This window comes from Bison bison, unplaced genomic scaffold, assembly GCF_000754665.1.
Source record: "Bison bison bison isolate TAMUID 2011002044 unplaced genomic scaffold, Bison_UMD1.0 scf7180017864472, whole genome shotgun sequence".
Lineage (NCBI taxonomy): Eukaryota > Metazoa > Chordata > Mammalia > Artiodactyla > Bovidae > Bison > Bison bison.
Window position 1 is genome coordinate 9,916,659 of NW_011495033.1, and position 20,515 is coordinate 9,937,173.

The following is a 20,515-nucleotide window of genomic DNA, read 5'->3' on the forward strand; positions in this document are numbered from 1 at the left end:
GAATTTTTCCCTTAAAAGCAAGGAGGAAGGCTAGCAATTCATAATGCATTGGAACTCCCTTTGATCATCTCCTTGATTAGCTGATTACTATATAAGGAAACTTCTAAATGACCCTTCGACATTTTTCATAGAGTGAAGAAAAATAAACTAGCCTCAATTATGAGCACAAAAAATGTTTTATAGGGTAATTTCAGATACTCTCTATACTAAATAGTTAAACTGGTAAAAATGTTTCCAACTGACTGAATCATAAACAAATGAGAACCTGGGAGGAAAATGGAAAATGATGGTGGCAAATAAATAACTAATGAGGACAGTCTAGTAATTGGAAGGAAAACTGCTATAAAAATTGAAAATATATATATATGTATTTATATTTTTGAAGACCCTCCAGCTGAACAGAACTGCAGTAAATATCTGAGAATATGCAGAAGAAAGTAGGTTGACATAATTTTCATATTTATATCTTTTTTATTTTTGAAATGTTTAATGATGTTAAGAAGTGTTTTATCGGTGAGAGAGGCTTTTTAGAAAGACTGCTAGAAAGTTATGTGTGAAAATTAAAAGTACCTAGTTCATGTCACTGGAGTGGAATAGCATTTTGGATTGATCAGAGCTAGGTTTAAAGGTGCAGCCATGTGTAAAAGCTGAGTGGTCGTTTTCTCGGGTGCTTGTCGAGTATGGAGTTGGGGAGCATAGACTGAGGTTTCCCTTAGCCAGGATGAAACGTGACAGGACAGTAGTGTCATAGCTTCTCCTCAAGTGCACACTGATGATGGTTTGGAGGTCATGGCAGCTCTGGTATAAACCTGTGGTGCATTCAGTTGGAAGCACAGTTGTCACTGACATACTGAGAAATTTTTTATGTATAATTTTATTTATTTACTTTGGCTGTACTGGACCTTCTTTGCTTTGTGGGCTCTTCTCTAGCTGCGCTGAGTGGGGGCTCTTCTCTAGTTGCAGTGCGCAGGTGGCGTCTCTTGTTGCGGAGCATGGGCTCTAGGGTGCAGGCTCGACAATGTGGTGCACAGGCTTAGTTGCTCTGCACAGGGGTGGGGTCATACGGGGCCAGGATGTGGACCAGACTGTGTCCCCTGCATTGGCAGGTGGGTGCTTTACCACTGAGCCACCAGGGAAGCCCCTCACTGACATTCTTTTGTTTTCATCTGTGATAGTTAGAAATGCTTTTTCCCAATTAGGAAGCAAAGTTAATTGAGCTGAAAACTTTTTATTTTGAATATTAGTTTCTTTTTACGGCTTGGCTTTTAATTTTGTTTGGTTGGCAAGCTCTTAAAATTGTAGATTTTAATTACATTTTATAGAAATGGCAGTTTCTTTAGCATAACATCTACCTTTTTCAGTTAAGACCAGCCAGTGGTCTAATCAGAGGGTTGGCAGACTATGGCCAATGGGCTGAATCTGGCTCACTACCAGATTTTGTATGATCTATGAGTTAAGTGGTTTTTAATGCTTTAATTTTTTTTTAATAAAAAGAATATTTTGTGACATGCAAAAATTATATGAAATTTAGATTTCACTGTCGAAAAGAAAAATTTTATTTGAAAACAGAAACATTTATTTATTTATACAGCATCTGTGCTGCCATAGCAGAGTTGAGTGGTTGCAACAAAGACTCTGTGGTGTGCAAAATCTAGAATATAAAATTTGTACTACTGGCCCTTTACAGAAGAGTTTTGGTAACCCCTTATCTAAGTTCTTGGATCAGCTGACTTGTGCTTGAGATCTCTCTCTCCACCCCACCCCACCCCCACACACACACCACACACATACACACACACACCACTGTCCTCATACATTGTCAACTTCCTAACTTTCTTAAGTGATTATGCTTAATTCCAAAGACTCATTCTGCTGTACTATAAATTTGTTCTCACAAAAACTTTGGTTTTTTTGTTTATGATTCTACTCTCTAAAAGGTATGTAGAAATGATTTGTTTCAACTTAACTCCTGAACAACAGCAGCAATTTGGAGATAACACAGTTGAAGATTTTCTGGAAAACCTTTTTCACACCAGACTCTGATGTGCTTCTTACTGAGTAAATATTTAGATTAGATCCTAAAGTTATAATGTTGATTCCTTGCTTTTTAAAAGTCTTTTCAATTGGCCTTTTGGGGTGAGCTGACCAAAGACAGTACAGTAGTGTTTCATTAGTAGTCCTGCATTTATCACCTACATTCCATTTTGGTTAAATTTGGCTTTCTTTCCATTTATTTTTTCCTTTCTGATTTTTAATGCTGCAGAATTGTCAGAGTACCAATTAAAAGTAATTAAGCTTATAAAGAAAATCTTGATTCAAAGGCACTATTCCTGACAGATAACAGCAGTCCACTGACAGAGGTGCCCGTATTTTCCTTTCCATCCATAAGGTTATATTTAATAGTATTTCTTTGAGTATCAAAGGTTTTTATTGGAGCTAGTGTTATTTTCTGTACCTAAGAATATTTTTGAAAGTTGGTCACTAATGGTGTCTGCCAAGCTGAGTATGCATGGAGTTCCAAAGATCCTATTTAATTGACACTGAGCGCTCATGGATGCTTTAGGGTAGAATGTAAAGCAGAATGTCCTCAGGAACTTTGATGTAAAACAGATCGTAGATGGGTCTATCTTTTTCCACCCCACAGGCTGTTGACTTATCTCTTGTCCGTTGGCTTTATGCTCGACTAAACTAGGCTTCTCGTCCTTAAGTTATTTTCATGCTCGTGATTTTAGGTTTCTATACTATGGTATAGCTTAGACTTATTCCCTATAGTAAGAAAACCTAAGAGCAATGTGATTTAAAGTTCTTTGTTTTTTTTTAAGTGAGGGTAGGGAATGACGGTGCAAGTGCCTTAGTCCACAGCTACTTTTAGGACGTGATAGAAATCACATTGCCTTTATTCGTCTAATTAAAATTATCTAAATACTTTGAAAATGAAAAGTATATATAGGAAGAAGGGGATTTGACTCCTGATTTTTAACTCACTGAAGTGAATCCTTCTGAAATTTCAGACACGTGCCTGTGCCCTGCAAGTTTTATCTGCCATCTTGGAAGGCTCAAAGCAGTTTCTTTCCGTTGCTGAAGATACCAGTGACCACAAAAGGGCTTTCACTCCCTTTTCCGTAATGATCGCTTCCAGCATTAAAGAGTTGCACAGATGTCTTTTGTTAGCTTTGGTGGCAGAATCATCCTCACAGACCCTCACTCAAATCATTAAGGTAAATGTGCCAAGATATCAGTGAGTTGGCAGAGGCACTTTCTCTACTTCAGTTTTGTGTAATGTTTATATTGCCCACAAATAAATTGACTTAAGAATATAAGTAATTTTATTAAAGATAACCTGATTGGAAGTCTGTTCTTCCTACTTGTCTGATCACAGCTATATGTGATCTTTGTATATGTGATCTCTTTGTATGGCCAAATAAATGATTTACTAAGACAATTCCTTTTAAGTTGTACCAAGTGCCCTTTTCCCTTTAAAAAGGGAAAAGAAAAAAAAAACTGATTTTCAAATGAATGTAAAGACTTTGTTTTTTAATTAAATGCTTTAAATTTTGTCTCTGTGCTGCGGCTTAATCAGGCCCATTAATGAGCTACTCTTTGTGTTTTGTAGTGTCTTGCAAACTTGGTATCAAATTCACCTTATAACCGTCTGAAACTCAGCCTGCTGACCAAAGTCTGGAACCAGATAAAACCTTATATCCGCCACAAAGGTTGGTGGTAGTTTGATTGCTTCTTTATATCAATAAAATCTAGATTACTAGTTTAAAATATTCAGAACATTTTTATAACACTAAGATAATTCTGTTTATTATCCTCAAACTTTGAGGGGAACCAGCTATCGCCAGAACCCTACTTTTGATAAGAAATAACTTGGAGAATCAGCTGTTAAGTTCAATGCCTTTTCAATGCATCAGTGCAGTGACTGGAGTATCCCTTTACAATTAAGACGGAGCAAATCGTAGGGGTTCTGCTCTAGTGGGGCTTCCCTCGTGGCTCAGCTGGTAAAGAATCCGCCCACGATGTGGGAGACCTGGGTTCAATCCCTGGGTTGGGAAGATCCCCTGGAGAAGGGAAAGGCAACCCATTCCAGTATTCTGGCCTGGAGAATCCCATGGACTATATATATAGTCCATGGGAGTCGCAAGAGTTGGACACAACTGACGACTTTGACTTCACTTCTTCACTTCTACTTTGGTATATAATAATTCATAGCCTTTAGATATAAGTAGAAAATGGATAGACATATAGACATTTTCCTCTTTTTGGAAAGAAGTGGAATATAAAACCTAGTTTTGCTATCAGGATAATGTTGGCCTGATACAGTGAATGTGGAAGCATTTCTTCCTCTTCAATTTTTTAGAGTAGTTTGAGAAGGAGTGGTATTAAGTCTTCTTTAAATGTTTGGTAGAATTTACCTCACCCTTGAAGCCATCTGCTCCTGGGCTTTTGTTTTGGATGGAATTTTTTGATCAGTGATTTGATTTCAGTACTAGTAATTGGTCCCTGAATGTTTTTAGAAATTTATCCATTTCTTCTTGGTTGTCCAATTTGTTGGCATAGAACTGTTTGTAGTAATCTCTTGTAAATCCTTTGTGGTGTTGGTTGTATCTTCTCTTTCATTTCTAATTTTACAGATTTCGGTTCAGTTCAGTCATGTCTGACTCTTTGCAATTTGGGCCCTTTTATTCAGACTCTTTTATTGATTTGGACCCTCTATTTTTCTTGATGAGTCTGGCTAAAGGTTTTTCAATTTTGTTTATCTTTTTGAGAACCAGTTTTTGGTTTCATTGATATTTTCTATTGTTTTTGTGTGTGTGTGTGTATCATTTTATTTATTTCTACTCTGATCTTTATTTTCCCTTTGAGTTTGTTTTTCTTTTTTTAGTTCCTTTAGGTATGAGGTTAAATGGTTTGTTTGAGATTTCTCTTACTTTCTGAGGTAGGCCTGTATTGCTATGAGTTTCTCTTTTAGAACAGCCTTTGCTTTACGCAGTAGATTTTGAAACACTGTGTTTGCATTTTCATTTGTCTCAAGGTTTTCCTTTTTGATTTTTTTCAGTGACCTATTGGTTGTTTAGTGGCATGTTGTTTAGACTCTACTTGTTTGTGTTTTTCTAGTAGTTGATTTCTTGTCTCATAGGATTTTAGTCGGAAAAGATGCTTGATATGATTTCAGTCTTATTAAACTTATTGAGACCTGTGTTATTTTGCCTAATCGTCTGTTTGTATGTATCAGGTAGAGCAGCTGCATCTCCTGTTCCTGGTAGAGTGGCTAAGTGCAGAAGGTGAACTCTGAGGCGGGGAGTGTGGTCCCCCAGGTCACCAGAGCCCAGTGCTCCAGGAGTGTCCCTGTGTGCGTGGCGCCTGCCCTTCTGTTGCTCCTGGGCCGTGCTTTCTGCAGCTGTGGTAGTGTGTGGGGTTGGCTCCCAGTGCAGCTGGCTGTAACTGGGAACTGAATTAGACGAGCATGTGTTGGGTGGGATCCACAGATCCCATGCTAATAAATTAAATGGCAAGAGTCAGAACAGGGACCTGCCGGTGCCTGGCTAAGTAGAGAGAGCAAGAGAGACGGGGGGAAAAACATTTTTTTTTAAGTGGCGCTCTCTAGCTTCTCAGAAACCCTCAGGCGCATGCTTTATTAGTAGTCAGTGAATCTCCTTCTTTGATCAGCTTCTTTTCAAACTGCTGTCTGTGTGCCATAACCTGGAGCCAGTGAGTTTTTGTGCACAGCCTTTTGGAGTGGATTCACAATTCTCTACAGCCCTCCAACTCTCTCTCAGGTGTAACCCCCACTGGTTTATGGGGGAATCATCTTCCTGGTGCAGGTCCCCTGGGCTGGGGAGCCCATCATTGGGTTCAGAACCCTCACTCCTCAGGAGGACCTCTAAGGCTGTGAAATCTCTCCTGCCTATGGTTTGTAGCACTCAAGGGGTGTAGGTCCCTCTCAGACCATGTCTCTGCCCCTCCTACTTGTCTCAATATGGCTTTAAAAAAAAATTTAGTTGTGGAAAATTTTTTCTGCTGGTCATCAGGTCGTTCTCTGAGATGGTAGCTCTACATGACTGTAATTTTCCTCTCTATGAGAAGAGAGCCTACTGTGCCATCTTGTCCTGTCCCCTCACGTTAGCCTTTTGGACTCTACAGTGGCCCACCACTCTTTTTCTTTCTTTCATGATTGATTTTGGAAGGGTCTAAGCCAGTTGTCTTTTTTTTTTGGCTGCACTGGGTCTTCTTTGTGGTGTGCAGGGGCATCTCCCTAGTTGCTCGAGTCACATGGGACCTTAGTTCCCCAACCAGGGGTCTAACCCATGTCCCCACATTGGAAGGTGGATTCTTAACCACTGGAACACCTGGGAAGTCCTACCAGTTGTTACAGTATGTCTCACCCTCAATTTGTGGGATATTTTCCTTATGATATTGTTTAACTTATACATGTGTTTCCTGTAAACTGGAAGTTCTGTCTAGAGGTTTAATTAGATTCAGGTTAAACAAGAAAGTCATAATTCTTAATTGCCTGCACGGATAATTATGATCTCTGTGGTCACCGTTCCCATGGTGATAGGTTCTTACTGTTCCCTTTGACAGACGTTAATGTTCGTGTGTCAAGTCTCACACTGTTGGGAGCCATAGTGTCCACTCACGCACCTTTACCTGAAGTCCAGCTACTTCTACAACAGCCCTGTTCTTCCGGACTCAGCGGCAGCAGCTCAGCCACTCCTCACCTCAGTCCTCCTGAATGGTGGAAGAAGGCCCCTTCAGGACCCTTTGTAGAAGAAGGAGCTGTTAGCTCACCAAAGTTGTCTTCAGAGCCCTGCTGGCTCATTCGACTTTGCATTTCCATTGTTGTTCTACCCAGGGAGGATTCCTGTTCAGGTAGTGATGCTGGTTCTGCAGGAGGAAGCATCTATGAGCCATTCCCCATGCGGTTGGAGGCCTTGCAGGTAGGAGGTTTCATTTCCTCTTCTCTGAAATGGAAGTAATCATTCTTTTTCACGGGGCTTACCTGGTGGCTCAGCAGTAAAGAATCTGCCTGCAATGCAGGAGTCACAGGAGACACAGGTTTGATCCCTGGGTTGGGAAGAGTCCCTGGAGGAGGGCATGGCAACCCACTCTAGTATTCTCATCTGGAGAATCCCTTGGACAGAGGAGCCGGTCACAAAGAGTCAGACACAACTGAAGTGACCTAGCGCGCGCACACACACACACATACACACACACACACACACACACACACACATTCTTTCTTCACAGCGTGATTACTTCATGAGGAGTAAGTCTGAAAATAATGTAAAACCAAGCCATGTGTCATTGGTATTAGTGGGAATTGTCCGTGAATTCACGTTTTAGGTGTGAATGCTTTGTTGTTTTGTTGTGGGGGGTAGGTGGAGGGGCTTGGTTGTAAAATGTCAGATTCATCCATTGCCAGCCATTTTAGTCATCTCAGGTATTATATGGCCAATCGGTGTTATAGATTATATAATAATTCTGAAAGAAATTATAGAGTTTATCTTTGATATCTACATTTGAAAATTAAAATAAATGTTTAGTTCTCTTTGGTCTTATATCTTCTTCAGTTCAGTTCAGTCACTCAGTCGTGTCCGACTCTTTGTGACCCCATGAATTGCAGCACACCAGGCCTCCCTGTCCATCACCAACTCCTGGAGTTCACTCAAACTCACGTCCATCGAGTCAGTGATGCCATCCAGCCATCTCATCCTCTGTCGTCCCCTTCTCCTCTTCCCCCAATCCCTCCCAACATCAGAGTCTTTTCCAATGAGTCAACTCTTCGCATGAGGTGGCCAAAGTACTGGAGTTTCAGCTTTAGCATCATTCCTTCCAAAGAAATCCCAGAGCTGATCTCCTTCAGAATGGACTGGTTGGATCTCCTTGCAGTCCAAGGGACTCTCAAGAGTCTTCTCCAACACCACAGTTCAAAAGTATCAATTCTTTGGCACTCAGCTTTCTTCACAGTCCAACTCTCATATCCATACATGACTACTGGAAGAACCATAGCCTTGACTAGATGGACCTTTGTTGGCAAACCTGTGTCTTAGGTCATACCTGAATACAGAAAAAACAAATACTTTAATCTAGGGTGGTTCTCTTCCTTTGAAGGAATAAATGTTTTGTTGTATCTGCTTAGAGACAACAAAATATTTTGTTATATCTGCTTTATTAGTAGACACCCTTAAGTGTTTGTTTAATCTTATTAATTAGGCACTTATTTTGCCTAATCCTCTGTTTGTATGTATCAGGTAGAGCAGCTGCATCTCCTGTTCCTGGTAGAGTGGCTAAGTGTAGAAGGTGAACTCTGAGGCGGGGAGTGTGGTTCCCCCAGGTCACCAGAGCCCAGTGCTCCAGGAGTGTCCCTGTGTGCGTGGCGCCTGCCCTTCTGTTGCTCCTGGGCCGTGCTTTCTGCAGCTGTGGTAGTGTGTGGGGTTGGCTCCCAGTGCAGCTGGCTGTAACTGGGAACTGAATATTAAAGTGTTGGTTTTTTCTGTATTCAGGTATGACCTAAGACACAGGTTTGGTCTTGGCGTCTGCTGCTAATTATCTGATTGATATTATACATGTCCTTTAACCTTTTAGGGTTTCCCTTGGTGGTTCAGTTGGTAAAGAATCTGCCTGCAGTGCAGGAGACCTGGGTTCAATCTCTGGGTCAGGAAGATCCCCTGGAGAAGGGAATGGCAGCCACTCCAGTATTCTTGCCTGAAGAATTCCATGGACAGAGGAGTCTGGTGGGCTACAGTCCATGGGGTCACAAAGAGTTGGACACAACTGAGCGACTAATGCACAACACTTTAACCTCTTAAACTTTTTCAGTCATAGTTTCTTCAGCTAGACTATTTAGTTAATACCACCTTTGAAAAATTGTTCCCGGCTTAAGTGAGACAATAATGATAATCTTAAACACATTTTGTAGATTATAAAGCACCATAAAATTATGTGATAGCACTTAGTTGATTTTTAGTCATAAAATAAAGATTATGGTTGTTTTTCATGTTATTCAACATCAGGTTTAAGCCCCTTGTTGAGTGTGAGTGATTTCTGAAATACTGGAACACTTTTGGATCTTGCAGTCCTGCATTCCGTTCTCAGGGTTAATCCCATTTTCCTTGCAGGTGTTGGCTCATCTGGCAAGGGGCTACTTTTCGATGACACAGGTCTACTTGATGGAGCTTGGAGAGGTGATTTGCAAGTGCCTGGGGGAGGCAGATCCATCTATCCAGCTTCATGGAGCAAAGGTAATTTTCATTAAAAGCCATGTGCTTTTCTCTTGTCCTCCTTTTAGGTTCTATCCTCTGCCACATGTCCATGAGTTCTGAGTTTCTTTAGGACGTTTCAGGGAGGGAAGTGATACGTTCTTCTATTTTCAGCTCTACATATAAACCAAAAAAATTGATTTGGTAATAAATTAATGAAATATACTTGGTGATTTTGCTCCTGTTGAGAATGCCTCTGAGATGGGAGTTGCTGAGGAAAGAAAGAAAAGCAATTGGAAATTATTTTTCCCCTTGATTTGAAGTAGTCTGTAAATTGAAGTTGCTTTTTACCTCCATGGTTCTAATATTCATCTCTGATAATCTGTTTCTTTTATCTTGGCAGCTTCTGGAAGAACTGGGTACCAGCTTAATACACCAGTATAAACCAGATTCTTCCGTAGCACCTGATCAGAGAGTTCCAGTCCCCTTGGTAAGTAAATGTGTATTCATGGTTTTCTCTTTTCTTAGTGCTTCATTCAGTTTTATTTTGAGGTTCAGTGATGGTTTCTTTCGGTATCAGAAAGTATCAGAGAGTTTGGTTTCTTTCAGTATCGGAAATTGTGGTTTATAATTTAGGATGAGTAGGTTTTATTTGCATTTCGTTTTATTTGCAGTTCAATATGTGGTAATGTGTAACATAGAGCCAGCAATGGAAGAACCAGTTTTGTTGCACAAAACCTAATTCTGTTACTCATTATGCCCAAGAGACAGACTAGAATGCTGGGAAGAGCCCAGGATTTGGAATACCAAGTCATGAGATTAAACCACTTAATGAATATTATGAACATAATTTCCATGTTATAAAGCGGAATAAAAATCCTTGACTCATTGGACTTTTGGAAGATTGAATGAGGTGTGAAAACTGCCAGATAGATGTTCAATGAATCTTAATTTCCTTAACCCCTTCACTGCCAGCCCCTTTCCCCATTATTTCCATTAGATTTTGTGACTTAGATTCTTTGTGTTCCCTCCACACTGTGCCAGTTATTCTCTGGAGGAGGAACACATGAGCCCACCAGAGAAACCTTCTACATAGTGCCAAAAGCAGAGTCAGCTCTACACGAGTGAGGTTTTCTCCCTCTGCCTTCCTCGGCCTGCCCATTCCTTTTCTCTTCACTGTTTCCGCATCCTTGCAGGGAATTAAGAATGTCTAGCCCTAGTCCTTCCCTAGACAGTCACTAAAACTGAAGTGTCACCATTTGCAGGGAGTTGTGTTGGGCTTCGCCATCAGACAGACCTGGGTTTAATCCAGACTCGTTCTCTTGCTCCATGTGACTTTGGGCAAGACTCTTAACCGCTCACACTTCGGTATTATTTCATATGCCAAAAAGGGATAGACTTTCTGTATTACTGATGTACTGTTGACTGATATTATCCTAAACACTTAGTAGCTTAAAGCCATATCCTACATTTATTCTCTCACATAGTTTCTGTGGGCCAGGGATTGGGGGCAGCTTACCTGATGGTTCTGGCTGAGGTCTCATGAGGTTACAGCCAGCTGCTGGCAGGGGCTGCAGTCATCCGAATTTGACGAAGATGGGTGGCACCTCTCCTGAGGTGTCTCACTCAGCCACATACCTTGCAGGTTAGCGCTGCCTGGTGGCAGATCTCACTCGCTCCCTCCCCTTGAGGACCTCCCTAGGGACCTGCTGGAGTCTTCTCTGTACAAGGCAGCTGGCCACCCTTGTTCAGTTGCTAAGTCGTGTCTCACTTTTTGTGACCCTAAGGACTGTAGCCCGCCAGGCTCCTCTGTCTGTGGGATTTCCCAGGCAAGAATACTGGAGTGGGTTGCCATTTCCTACTCCAGGGTATCTTCCTGACCCAGGGGTTGAACCCACGTTTCCTGCATCTCCTACAGTGGGCTCTTTACCACCGAGCCACAGGGAATGCCCTGACCACCATTATAGCAGTTTAATTAAGAGAGAGCAAGATAGAGCTATAGGATTTTTATGATCTAGCTTTGGAAGTTCCTCACTGATCAGCCCAAGTCAGTGTGGAAGGGCATGGCCTCCTAAACATCAGGAGGTGAGGATCCTTGGGGGCCAGCTGGAAGGCTGGCAGCCACAGCTGTCTGTCATCTTCTGGTTTGGGGCAAGAGGGCCCAGATTGGGGGTCTGGGTGACAGGATTGTGGAGGTGAAAGAACTGGCACATGGGTACATGGCAAAATTTAGGACTAGGTCCATGGGGAGGAAATGGAGACACCAAAACCCCAGACAGATTTGCATCTGGGGCGTGATTCTTCAGGGCTTTTAAAGGCATAAGAAGGAAACTGTTAAAGGCACTTGCAGATGCCTCCCTTGAGGGGCACTGAAGTGAGAACATCTTCCAAGTGCTCAAAACAGAGCTTTTTGTTCAGTTGAAGAATCTCCACTGTGCACCGGGCGCTGTGCTGGAGACTTCACACACAGTCTCACATTTTATTATCACACAAGCTCAGCCAAGTAGACGCCTTTGCCCTGCGTGTACTGAAGAGGAACCAAAACTTAGGTTCAGCGACCACCCAAGGCTGCAGAGATGGGAAGCAACGGCTGGAGGCCTCAGCCCCAGCTCTGCCTCTGGATCCAGCACACGGCCTCTGGGCCACCCTGGAGCTCCGACCCTGTGCCCACCGAGGGCAGCTAGAACGAGCGCCTGGCTGCGGGTCGGTTGATCTGATTCTAGTCCAGCCCTGCTGCCCACGAGCAGGTTACCTCTTTGTGCCTCAGTTTCCCGTGTGAAAATGGAGGTAATGATATATTCTTCATTTAGTGGGGCTGAAATTAAAGAGTTCATGGGGGCACTTCCTGGTGGTCCAGTGGCTAAGACTCCATGCTCCCAGTGCAGGGGGCCTGGGTTTGATGCCTGGTCAGAGCACTAGATCCCACATGCCGCAGCTAAGAGTTCACATGCCACGAGCGAGAGAAGATCCCAGGTGCCTCAGCTAAGACTCAGTACAGCCCAAATAAATAAATAAATGTTTTTTAAACATGCAGTGCATTGATACGTGGAAAGCACGCAGCGCAGCACCCGGCGTTGGGAAGCTCTGTAGAGTGTAAGCTGTTGCTGTCCTCTTCTTGTCCCCTTTACTACCGTCACTGTTGCTGCCTCACTGTACCAGACTGTGGAAGCGTTTAATTAGTTGCTTTCTGAAGTTCCTTTCATTGCTGTTAGGAAGTACTAGTGAAAGTGTTCACAGCGAGCGACTGCTTTAAGGAAAACGCGCCGTCACTGGTCCCTGGCGGTAGTGTGAGCAGCGTGCTGGCTCCACTGTCATCTCCCGGGCCACACTTACAGCTCTACCTGTTCCAGGTGGTGACGTTCTGGACCGCGATGCTCAACGGTCCTTTACCCAGAGCCCTGCAGAACGCAGAGCATCCGACGCTGCAGGCCAGCGCCTGTGACGCCCTGTCTTCCATCTTGCCGGAAGCCTTCGGCAGTCTGCCGGTAACCTTCGGGGTGTTTTCTCATCTTTAATTTGTGATGCTAAGCATGAGAGCTTGAGTTTGATTTTGACTCTTTTGAACCAGTATTCATCATCTCTGAGGAAAAGGTGCATGTTCTACCTGAGTATAGGGTGAGGGCAAAGGAGAACAGCACTGAAATCTTAATGTCTCAGGGGAGGTTTTCCTCCCTGTGCTTAGAAGGCAGGATTGGGGGTTGGGGGAGGGAGAGTAGCAGAGGCTTTGAACTCATATTTTAGGATTTCAAATCTATAAGTTAGAAAATCCTAGCTCTTTGGATTTGAATCCTAGTTGGTTTAAATCCTAGTAGCTCTTCTGCCTTCTAGCTCTTTGGTTATCTTAACTTCTATAAAATTTAGTTTTATCACCTATAAGATGGAAATGATATGTGTGATAATGTGAAGCATGTGAAAATGCCTACTTTGGTGCCCAATACATGTTGTGTTTAGACTGCTGCTTCCTTTAGCCCTTAATGGCATTTGCATCCCTTCTTATTTATATAAATTAGTTTTTATAAGGAAGGCAGCATGATTAAAGTAGGAGAACAAAATGACCTGATTCCCACGGTGGTAGAGGTTACATGTAGTCACGAGGCTGTGTGATCCCTGTCTCGAGTGGGTCCTCTGATGTTAACTGGATCTGAGTTGAACCTTTGTTCTCTGCCAAGTTAGCCTCAAAGACTCAGTTGTGTTCACCTCCCTGACTGTGGATTCAACACAGACATGTCACAGTCACTTGTCGAAGGCAGTGGCTCACAGCTATTTCACTCACGCTTTTGCGTGGCCTCCCTTTCTTATTGCAGAGCGACAGGCAGATCCTGAGCATCACGATGCTGCTGGGGCTGAACGACAGCAAGAACCGTTTAGTGAAAGCTGCCACCTCGAGAGCCCTCGGGGTCTATGTGCTTTTTCCTTGTCTCAGACAGGTCAGTGAGCCCACATAACTCCACCGTGCCACTTTATAGTCATTTTATTACTCTTTGTGATGATATAGAGCTCCTGAAGTGGACAGTAAAGGCGATTAAATTGGTTTGGAATCTGGTTTCCTTAATTGCTACTAAAATATGCTAATGTCTATAAGAGTTGACTCATTGGAAAAGACTCTGATGCTGGGAGGGATTGGGGGCAGGAGGAGAAGGGGACGACAGAGGATGAGATGGCTGGATGGCATCACTGACTCGATGGACGTGAGTCTGAGTGAACTCCGGGAGTTGGTGATGGACTGGGAGGCTTGGCGTGCTGCGATTCATGGGGTCGCAAAGAGTCGGACATGACTGAGCGACTGAACTGAACTGAACTGATAGTTCATTTAACTATTTTGCACTCTGACCAGGACCCTAGGCCAGTGAATGTTTAAAGTAATATACAGTGAAAAAAAGAAGTGAAATGGGACATTACCATACAATAGTAATAATTTAGAAAATTAATAAAATTTTAATACAAAGAAACAAATTTCTCCTTCACTTTTATTTGTGACCTTTACCTCATTGAGAAGTGTGTAAGTGAACAGGATGTGCTTACAAGTGTGTTTCATTGTTCACATCTTTTCCCAAGGTGATCATCAAGCCAAGCGCAGGATTCAGAGATAATTGTCACAGGCCAGGTTATAAGATGTTTGCAAGAGCAAAATCTGTAGTCTCCTTGAGTGTGTATCGCATGTATCAGAATCATGGGAGACCTTCCCGTAGAATTTTAATGAGTGTCTAAATTTCATATAAGAAAACAGTAAATTGATTAAATGAATTTTGATATAAAAATACAAGTTTGTGGTAAAGGCTTATATAGCTTTATCTGAAAACAAATTTGAGAACTTTGAAGGCAGCAGTGTGAACTCTTAAGGTGACTACAGTGTTCTGTTTTGTTTACCTCACAGGATGTCATATTTGTTGCAGACACAGCCAATGCAATATTGATGTCACTTCAGGACAAGTCTCCTAATGTCCGGGCCAAAGCAGCCTGGTCCCTCGGCAACCTGACCGACACTCTGATTGTCAACATGTAGGTGACTCAGCTCATTGTCTCTGGTTGACTGCCAAGGCCAAGGTCCCAAGAGGACATCTTTGATCCTACTAGAAAGGAATTAGCAGTAATTCCCGTATATTATGTAGTCAGTCTTGCTGCTTTGTTTTGTTTTATATTCTGTATTTATATTTGTTTTATATACTATTAGTAACCTGTTTTTAATATATATATATATATAAAATACTGTATGCTGATACAAGTAATATATCCACATTATAGAAAATGTGAAAACTATAAAAGTAGAAAATCAAAACCTTGGTAATAGTTGCCCTGTTTTTAAATACTGTATTTGTATATTTTTAAGTAATGTATTCACAGCTTTATCCCCTAATTTCCCTCTCCAGAGGCCACTGCTCTTACACATACACAAGTATCTTGCTTTTTGTTCTTTCACTCTAGACATGTAACATGTATAAGCATTCTGCTGACTTCTGTAGACTTTTTATAAGTTGTTATTTGTTATTACACAGTCTTCACTATGTGCTCATTATTTTGCCATTCCCCTGTAACTGAACGTTCGTGTTAGTGTAGGTTTTTATATGCATTGAACATTTTTGTGCGTGAAATCTCCATTGTGAGATACCCTTTTTGGTTATATCCCTAGATGTAGACCTACTAAATCAAAAGGTGTAAACCCTAAATAAGTTCTCAGTATAATCTGAACAGATATGTGGAGCTGTTTCTGTAATTACACTGAGTGAGTGTATTTGTACATGTGTATGTGTAGGTGGGTTTTACAGTTAACATGTTTTGCTTGCTTTGGGTGGGACAGGGAAACACCAGACCCAAGTTTCCAGGAAGAGTTCTCAGGCCTCCTGCTCTTGAAGATGCTGCAGTCAGCTATAGATGCTTCCAAGGATAAAGACAAGGTAGGCTGACAGCACAACCTCATATTTCTCAGTGAGACACTTAGTGTATTACAGTTCTATCTCACCAAATTTATCCCTGTTCAAAGGAGATGGAGAGTGTGCTCAGGGTGTATAGTGTACACTCCATACTTGACAGTTTCCTTCCTATCTCATGAAAAATATCAGTGCCGTTTGTAAGACTATTCCATGCTTGCTTTTTCCAAAAATCTCTTAGTAGAATTGACAAGTCAGAAAGATGAGCAGCTTGGCTTTGAATATTCCCTGTTACACTATTAAGTTTTAAAAGTGTAGACGTGCACTTTAGGGTCAGCAGACATCAGCCGAGTTTAAATCCTGGCTTGCCCTTTAGTAGCTGAGTGACCTTTGGTGCATTATTTAACTTCTTTGAAGGTGAATTTCCTCATCTGTGACCTGAAAATCATTCCATATACCTCATTGGACTCCAAGATGCCTTTTATTACAGCACATGATGCCTTTATTACAGCACCTAGCATAGCACCAGGCCCAAACCAAGTGCTTGACTTAGTCAGTGGTTCTGAAGACTTGGGAAGCCCTACCATAGGTTAATTCCATCAGAATTGGTTTTTGTTTTCTTAAAAAAAGCTCCCCAGATGATTCTAGTATGCTGCAAAGTTTGAGACTTTAGGCAGAAAAGTATTGGACTGGAATTATGAAACCTGGGTTTTCCAAGCCTTGCTGCAAATCAACCGTGTCCCTTAGCCCCTGGGCCTTACACACCATCTCTGTAAAACAAGGAAGATAGACCTCTCTGAAGTCCCATCTGACATTAAAAAAATCAGGGCAAGGAACTGTAGAACCTCACCTCTCTGATGACTCAGAATGTTGACCCCACGAGACCTTGCAGAGTTCTAAGAACTTACACCTTTACAAGCTACATTTTTCATTATCTCATTGCTTTAAGATGTTTTGGGCCTCCTGTTTGGTGTTTCGATTTCTTTTTTTAAACTAAAATTATACTTTCTGACACATATCTTTGGCAAAACAGATTTCTGATGCTTTTACATCTTACTCCAGGTAAAAAGCAATGCAGTCCGAGCCCTTGGAAATTTGCTCCATTTTCTGCAACCTTCTCATATAGAAAAACCCAGATTTGCTGAAATCATTGAGGAGGCTATCCAGGCCCTGATTTCTACTGTTCTGATTGAGGCTGCCATGAAAGTCCGATGGAATGCCTGTTATGCGATGGGAAATGTATTTAAAAATCCTGCTCTTCCCCTCGGTAAGAACGTCTCCTTCTCTCTGATGGAAGGCTTCTTTGGGCAATACACACCCGTCTCCATTATTAATAAAACCACACTGTTACTCATGGTATTTTACTGAACACCCCAGTTTAAGGGAAAAGTGGGGTAAATCATGGTCTATATATTTAAAGGGGTATTGTGTTGCCACTTAAAATTACATTTACAGAAAGTTTTTGATAATCTGGGAAGATAGTTCTGATGTTAAGCAAATGAAAATGAGATATGGAAATTGTTTCTACAGTATGATCTCAATAAATGGGTAGAAAAAAGACTGAAAGGAAATTAACCTAAATATTGACAGTGATTGTCTCTCAATGGGATGATAAGTAGGATTCTTTTCTGCTTTTTCAAAATTTCCTGCAGTGAGCATACATTGTTTTAGCAAACAGGAAAAAAAGTTAAAGGGGAAACAGACATGGGAGAAAGAGGGTTTAACTGGAAATCCCACAGGAGATGTTGGCCCCGGGGTGGAATGCTGCAGGCAGGCAGGGATCTGCCTCTGAGGATGACAGGCCCCGCACCTCGGTACATCATCAGCGGCTGATAGCTGCTCTGGGGTCTGGATCACAGCCTCCAGATCCCACTTGCTGGAATTGCCAGCATTTCTGAAACACAAGGGTGTCTTCCTGGAGAGGTGACGTTCTTCTGGACCAGCAGAACCTACGTCGCCTTAGGGAGGTCTGTTCTGCTCCTTGTACTGCCAGAAGTGTCCAGGCAGACCAGTCAGCCGGGAGCCTCGGGGCTTCATCCACTGAGGAAGCAGCCTGAAGTGGCCTTCGGCACTGGCACTCTTTGGACTGGGTGTCTCCCTCCTGTCTTCAGAGGCAGCAGAGGAGTCGGGAAGGGCTGGGAGCGTTAAGGAAGCTGCAGTTTACTCTGCTGCCCATCTTGAGGAATAAGAACTCCCAAAACAGAGTGTGTAGTGGTAGCTCTGACGAAAATAAAGCTGGCTGACGTTCTGGGGCCAACAGGAAGGGAGCAAAGACAGAAATCTGAGCATCATCTTTTCAGTATTAGGAAATTGAGCCTCCAGTTAATCTGAGTACTCTGTCCCCCAGTCACTGCCTAAACAGTATTTTCCTTTCCTTTGCAATAAAATGCAGGACCCGCTTTTTAAGTGAGAATTAAGTGAAAACATGGAAGGACTAACTTGAGCACTAGTGTATGTGCTTCCCTCAGCTCCCCTCTCTCTCCCCTCACTTACTTTTAAACCTTCATTTGCTCTAATGACTATGGATTCTTTCTAGAAACAGCCCCGTGGACCTCCCAGGCCTACGACGCCCTGACATCAGTTGTGACATCATGCAAGAACTTCAAAGTGCGCATCAGATCAGCCGCCGCCCTGGCCGTCCCCCGCAGGAGGGAGCACTATGGGTCGGTCGAGCAGTACGCTCAGATCTGGGATGCCCTGGTCACCGCCTTGCAGAAGAGCGAAGACACCACAGACTTTTTGGAGTTCAAGTACTGTGCCAGCCTGCGGACCCAAATCTGCCAGGCGCTGATTCACCTCCTGAGCTTGGCCAGCCCCTCAGACCTGTCCTGCATCAGGAAAACCCTCGAACTGCACGGGGACATGGTCCAGTCCTATATCCTACAGTTTTTAAAATCAGGAACAGAGAGAGATGACACCGGAGCACCCCACCACCTGCAGGAAAGAGACCAGATGGTCAGAACGGCCCTGGGGCACATAAACAGTGTCCAGGCACTGGCTGGCGACCCAGCCAAAAGGGCCATCGTGGCCTTTTTGGAAGATACCCTGACCATTTATTCTGACTCATCTGGATCTCAAGTAGCACCCTTAGGATTAACCCATCGGTGAATAGTCCACCATACTTTCCAGGTGTCAGGTGGAAACAGGAAGACCTGAGCTTGAGCATCAGATGTGTGGGGTTTCATCTTAGGGGCAGAAACAGTCCTTTCACTGTTAATTTAGAACGGGTGAGCAGCTAATGAAATTTTTCTCAGAGGGCTCATCCACGTTGCAGAGTGGTTCCACTGCCGTGGCTGTGGCTGTGGCTGTGGCTGTGGCTGCGGGAACCTCTGACTTGTGCATCTGGGAGCCAAGGAGTTGGGTTGTCCTGTGGACTGAGTAGGCTTGGGTTCTAAAGAGTGGTCTCAGAAGCGTATTAAACAAAGGAAAAAGCAAAAGGATTTAGGAGTTAGAATGTTGTATCTTGTGCCTCTGGGAATTGTTTTTCTTTTGTAATAAACTCATGTAAAGCAGTATGCCCGTAGTCTACCATTTTTGTCAAGTTGCATTTATAGAAAGCTGCAAGCAGAGCTGCTCTTCAGCCAGTTCATGCTGGTTCAGCTATATCAGTTGCTAAAATACTGAATCAGTTCCTTTCGGGTTGATAAATAGCTATTGCACTGAGCTCCCCGAGTGGCACCCCTGGAAGCCCCCTCCATGCCTTCCCACAGCCCTGTAAAGATGAACTAGCGTTCAGGGCCCTCTGGCCAAGGCCCATGTCCATTTCAGCCTGGCCATAACATCAGCACCTATTTGAATGTCCTAACGCCCCTTAGGAGAATGTGGTCCCCTATGCTGAATTTTTGGTGATTTTGCCACCTTTGGATTTGTGCCTTAAAAAGGATTATTTGTTTAATTTACATGATTACAAGGAGAAGTTTTTAGATTATATTTTGATAATGCCCAAGCAGTTATAAAAGTCGTTTCTCATTGAAACATTATTTATGTTTAAATTTTGCATATGTCTCTTGACCACCAACTTTATTGTAAGTGATTTCAGTCAGGAATTTAGGGATATATGATAAAAGATCCCACACTTCCACTTGATGTGGATAATTAAGAATCAGGGTACATAGAGTGAGTTTTGGCAGTAGATTACGACTCAGACGGTAGAGTCCGCCTGCAATCCTGGAGACCAGGTTTGATCCCTGGGTTGGGAAGATCCCCTGGAGGAAGGAATGGCTACCCACACCAGTGTTATTGCCTGGAGAATTCCAATGATGGAAGAGCCTGGTGGGCCAGAGTCCCTGGGGTCGCAAAGAGTCAGACATTACCGAGTGACTAACGATATTTGGCAGTATATCATTTAACTGCAGTTACTTCGCTTAAAATACGTATTTTAGAGCATCCATGTGTCCTTTTCTTCTCCTTTACCCTTAAGTTACCCTCTCCCATCTATGTTGCTTTGTTCAGAAAATACGTTTAGGCAGAGACTAGGGAGCAGAGTATTCAAATAGCTGAAGTCTCACTTCTTTTTGTTGGTAGAATACCAGTTTCCACAGCATGAGACTACCAGCACAGTAAAAACCACCACGTGAAACATTGTCTAGACTTGATTTTCTTTGGAGGATTCTGGGCAAGAATTGTTATAGAGCCCATGGAACTGAGTTGAACCTGTACCAACCCTGTCTTGAATCTTAGAACTTCCTTTTCTTGAAGGAGTATATTCTTAAGTAGCAGCTTGTTTACTTGCTATTTTCATAAAAGTAAAAATATGCCATATATAACTCATGCCTGGTTCTTTGAGCTTTCACTGGTGGGTTTCTTGATAAAAGATCTCTGAAATGATTTTGAACGGTTTCCCTTGCTGATTCACTCTTACCATTTGCTTACTTTGAATAAAATTTTTTTCTTTCTAAACCTTTCACTGCCTTTGAGGTTTCCAGGTTTCTGAAAACAGATATT

General features: G+C 42.6%; 1 protein-coding gene across 1 annotated transcript in view; it reads left to right on the forward strand.

Moving 5' to 3' along the window:
- HEATR6 (HEAT repeat containing 6) overlaps positions 1–19,086 on the forward strand; it is a 32,490-nt gene extending 13,404 nt beyond the window's left edge. The window contains exons 10-20 of the mRNA XM_010861710.1: positions 3,012–3,218; positions 3,614–3,713; positions 6,589–6,944; positions 9,126–9,248; positions 9,610–9,696; positions 12,557–12,691; positions 13,511–13,633; positions 14,581–14,705; positions 15,502–15,598; positions 16,634–16,838; positions 18,108–19,086. Coding sequence (XP_010860012.1) covers positions 3,012–3,218; positions 3,614–3,713; positions 6,589–6,944; positions 9,126–9,248; positions 9,610–9,696; positions 12,557–12,691; positions 13,511–13,633; positions 14,581–14,705; positions 15,502–15,598; positions 16,634–16,838; positions 18,108–18,679 — 2,130 coding nt within the window. The 3' untranslated portion in view covers positions 18,680–19,086. The remainder of the gene's footprint in view (positions 1–3,011; positions 3,219–3,613; positions 3,714–6,588; positions 6,945–9,125; positions 9,249–9,609; positions 9,697–12,556; positions 12,692–13,510; positions 13,634–14,580; positions 14,706–15,501; positions 15,599–16,633; positions 16,839–18,107) is intronic.
- Positions 19,087–20,515: the final 1,429 nt, after the last annotated feature.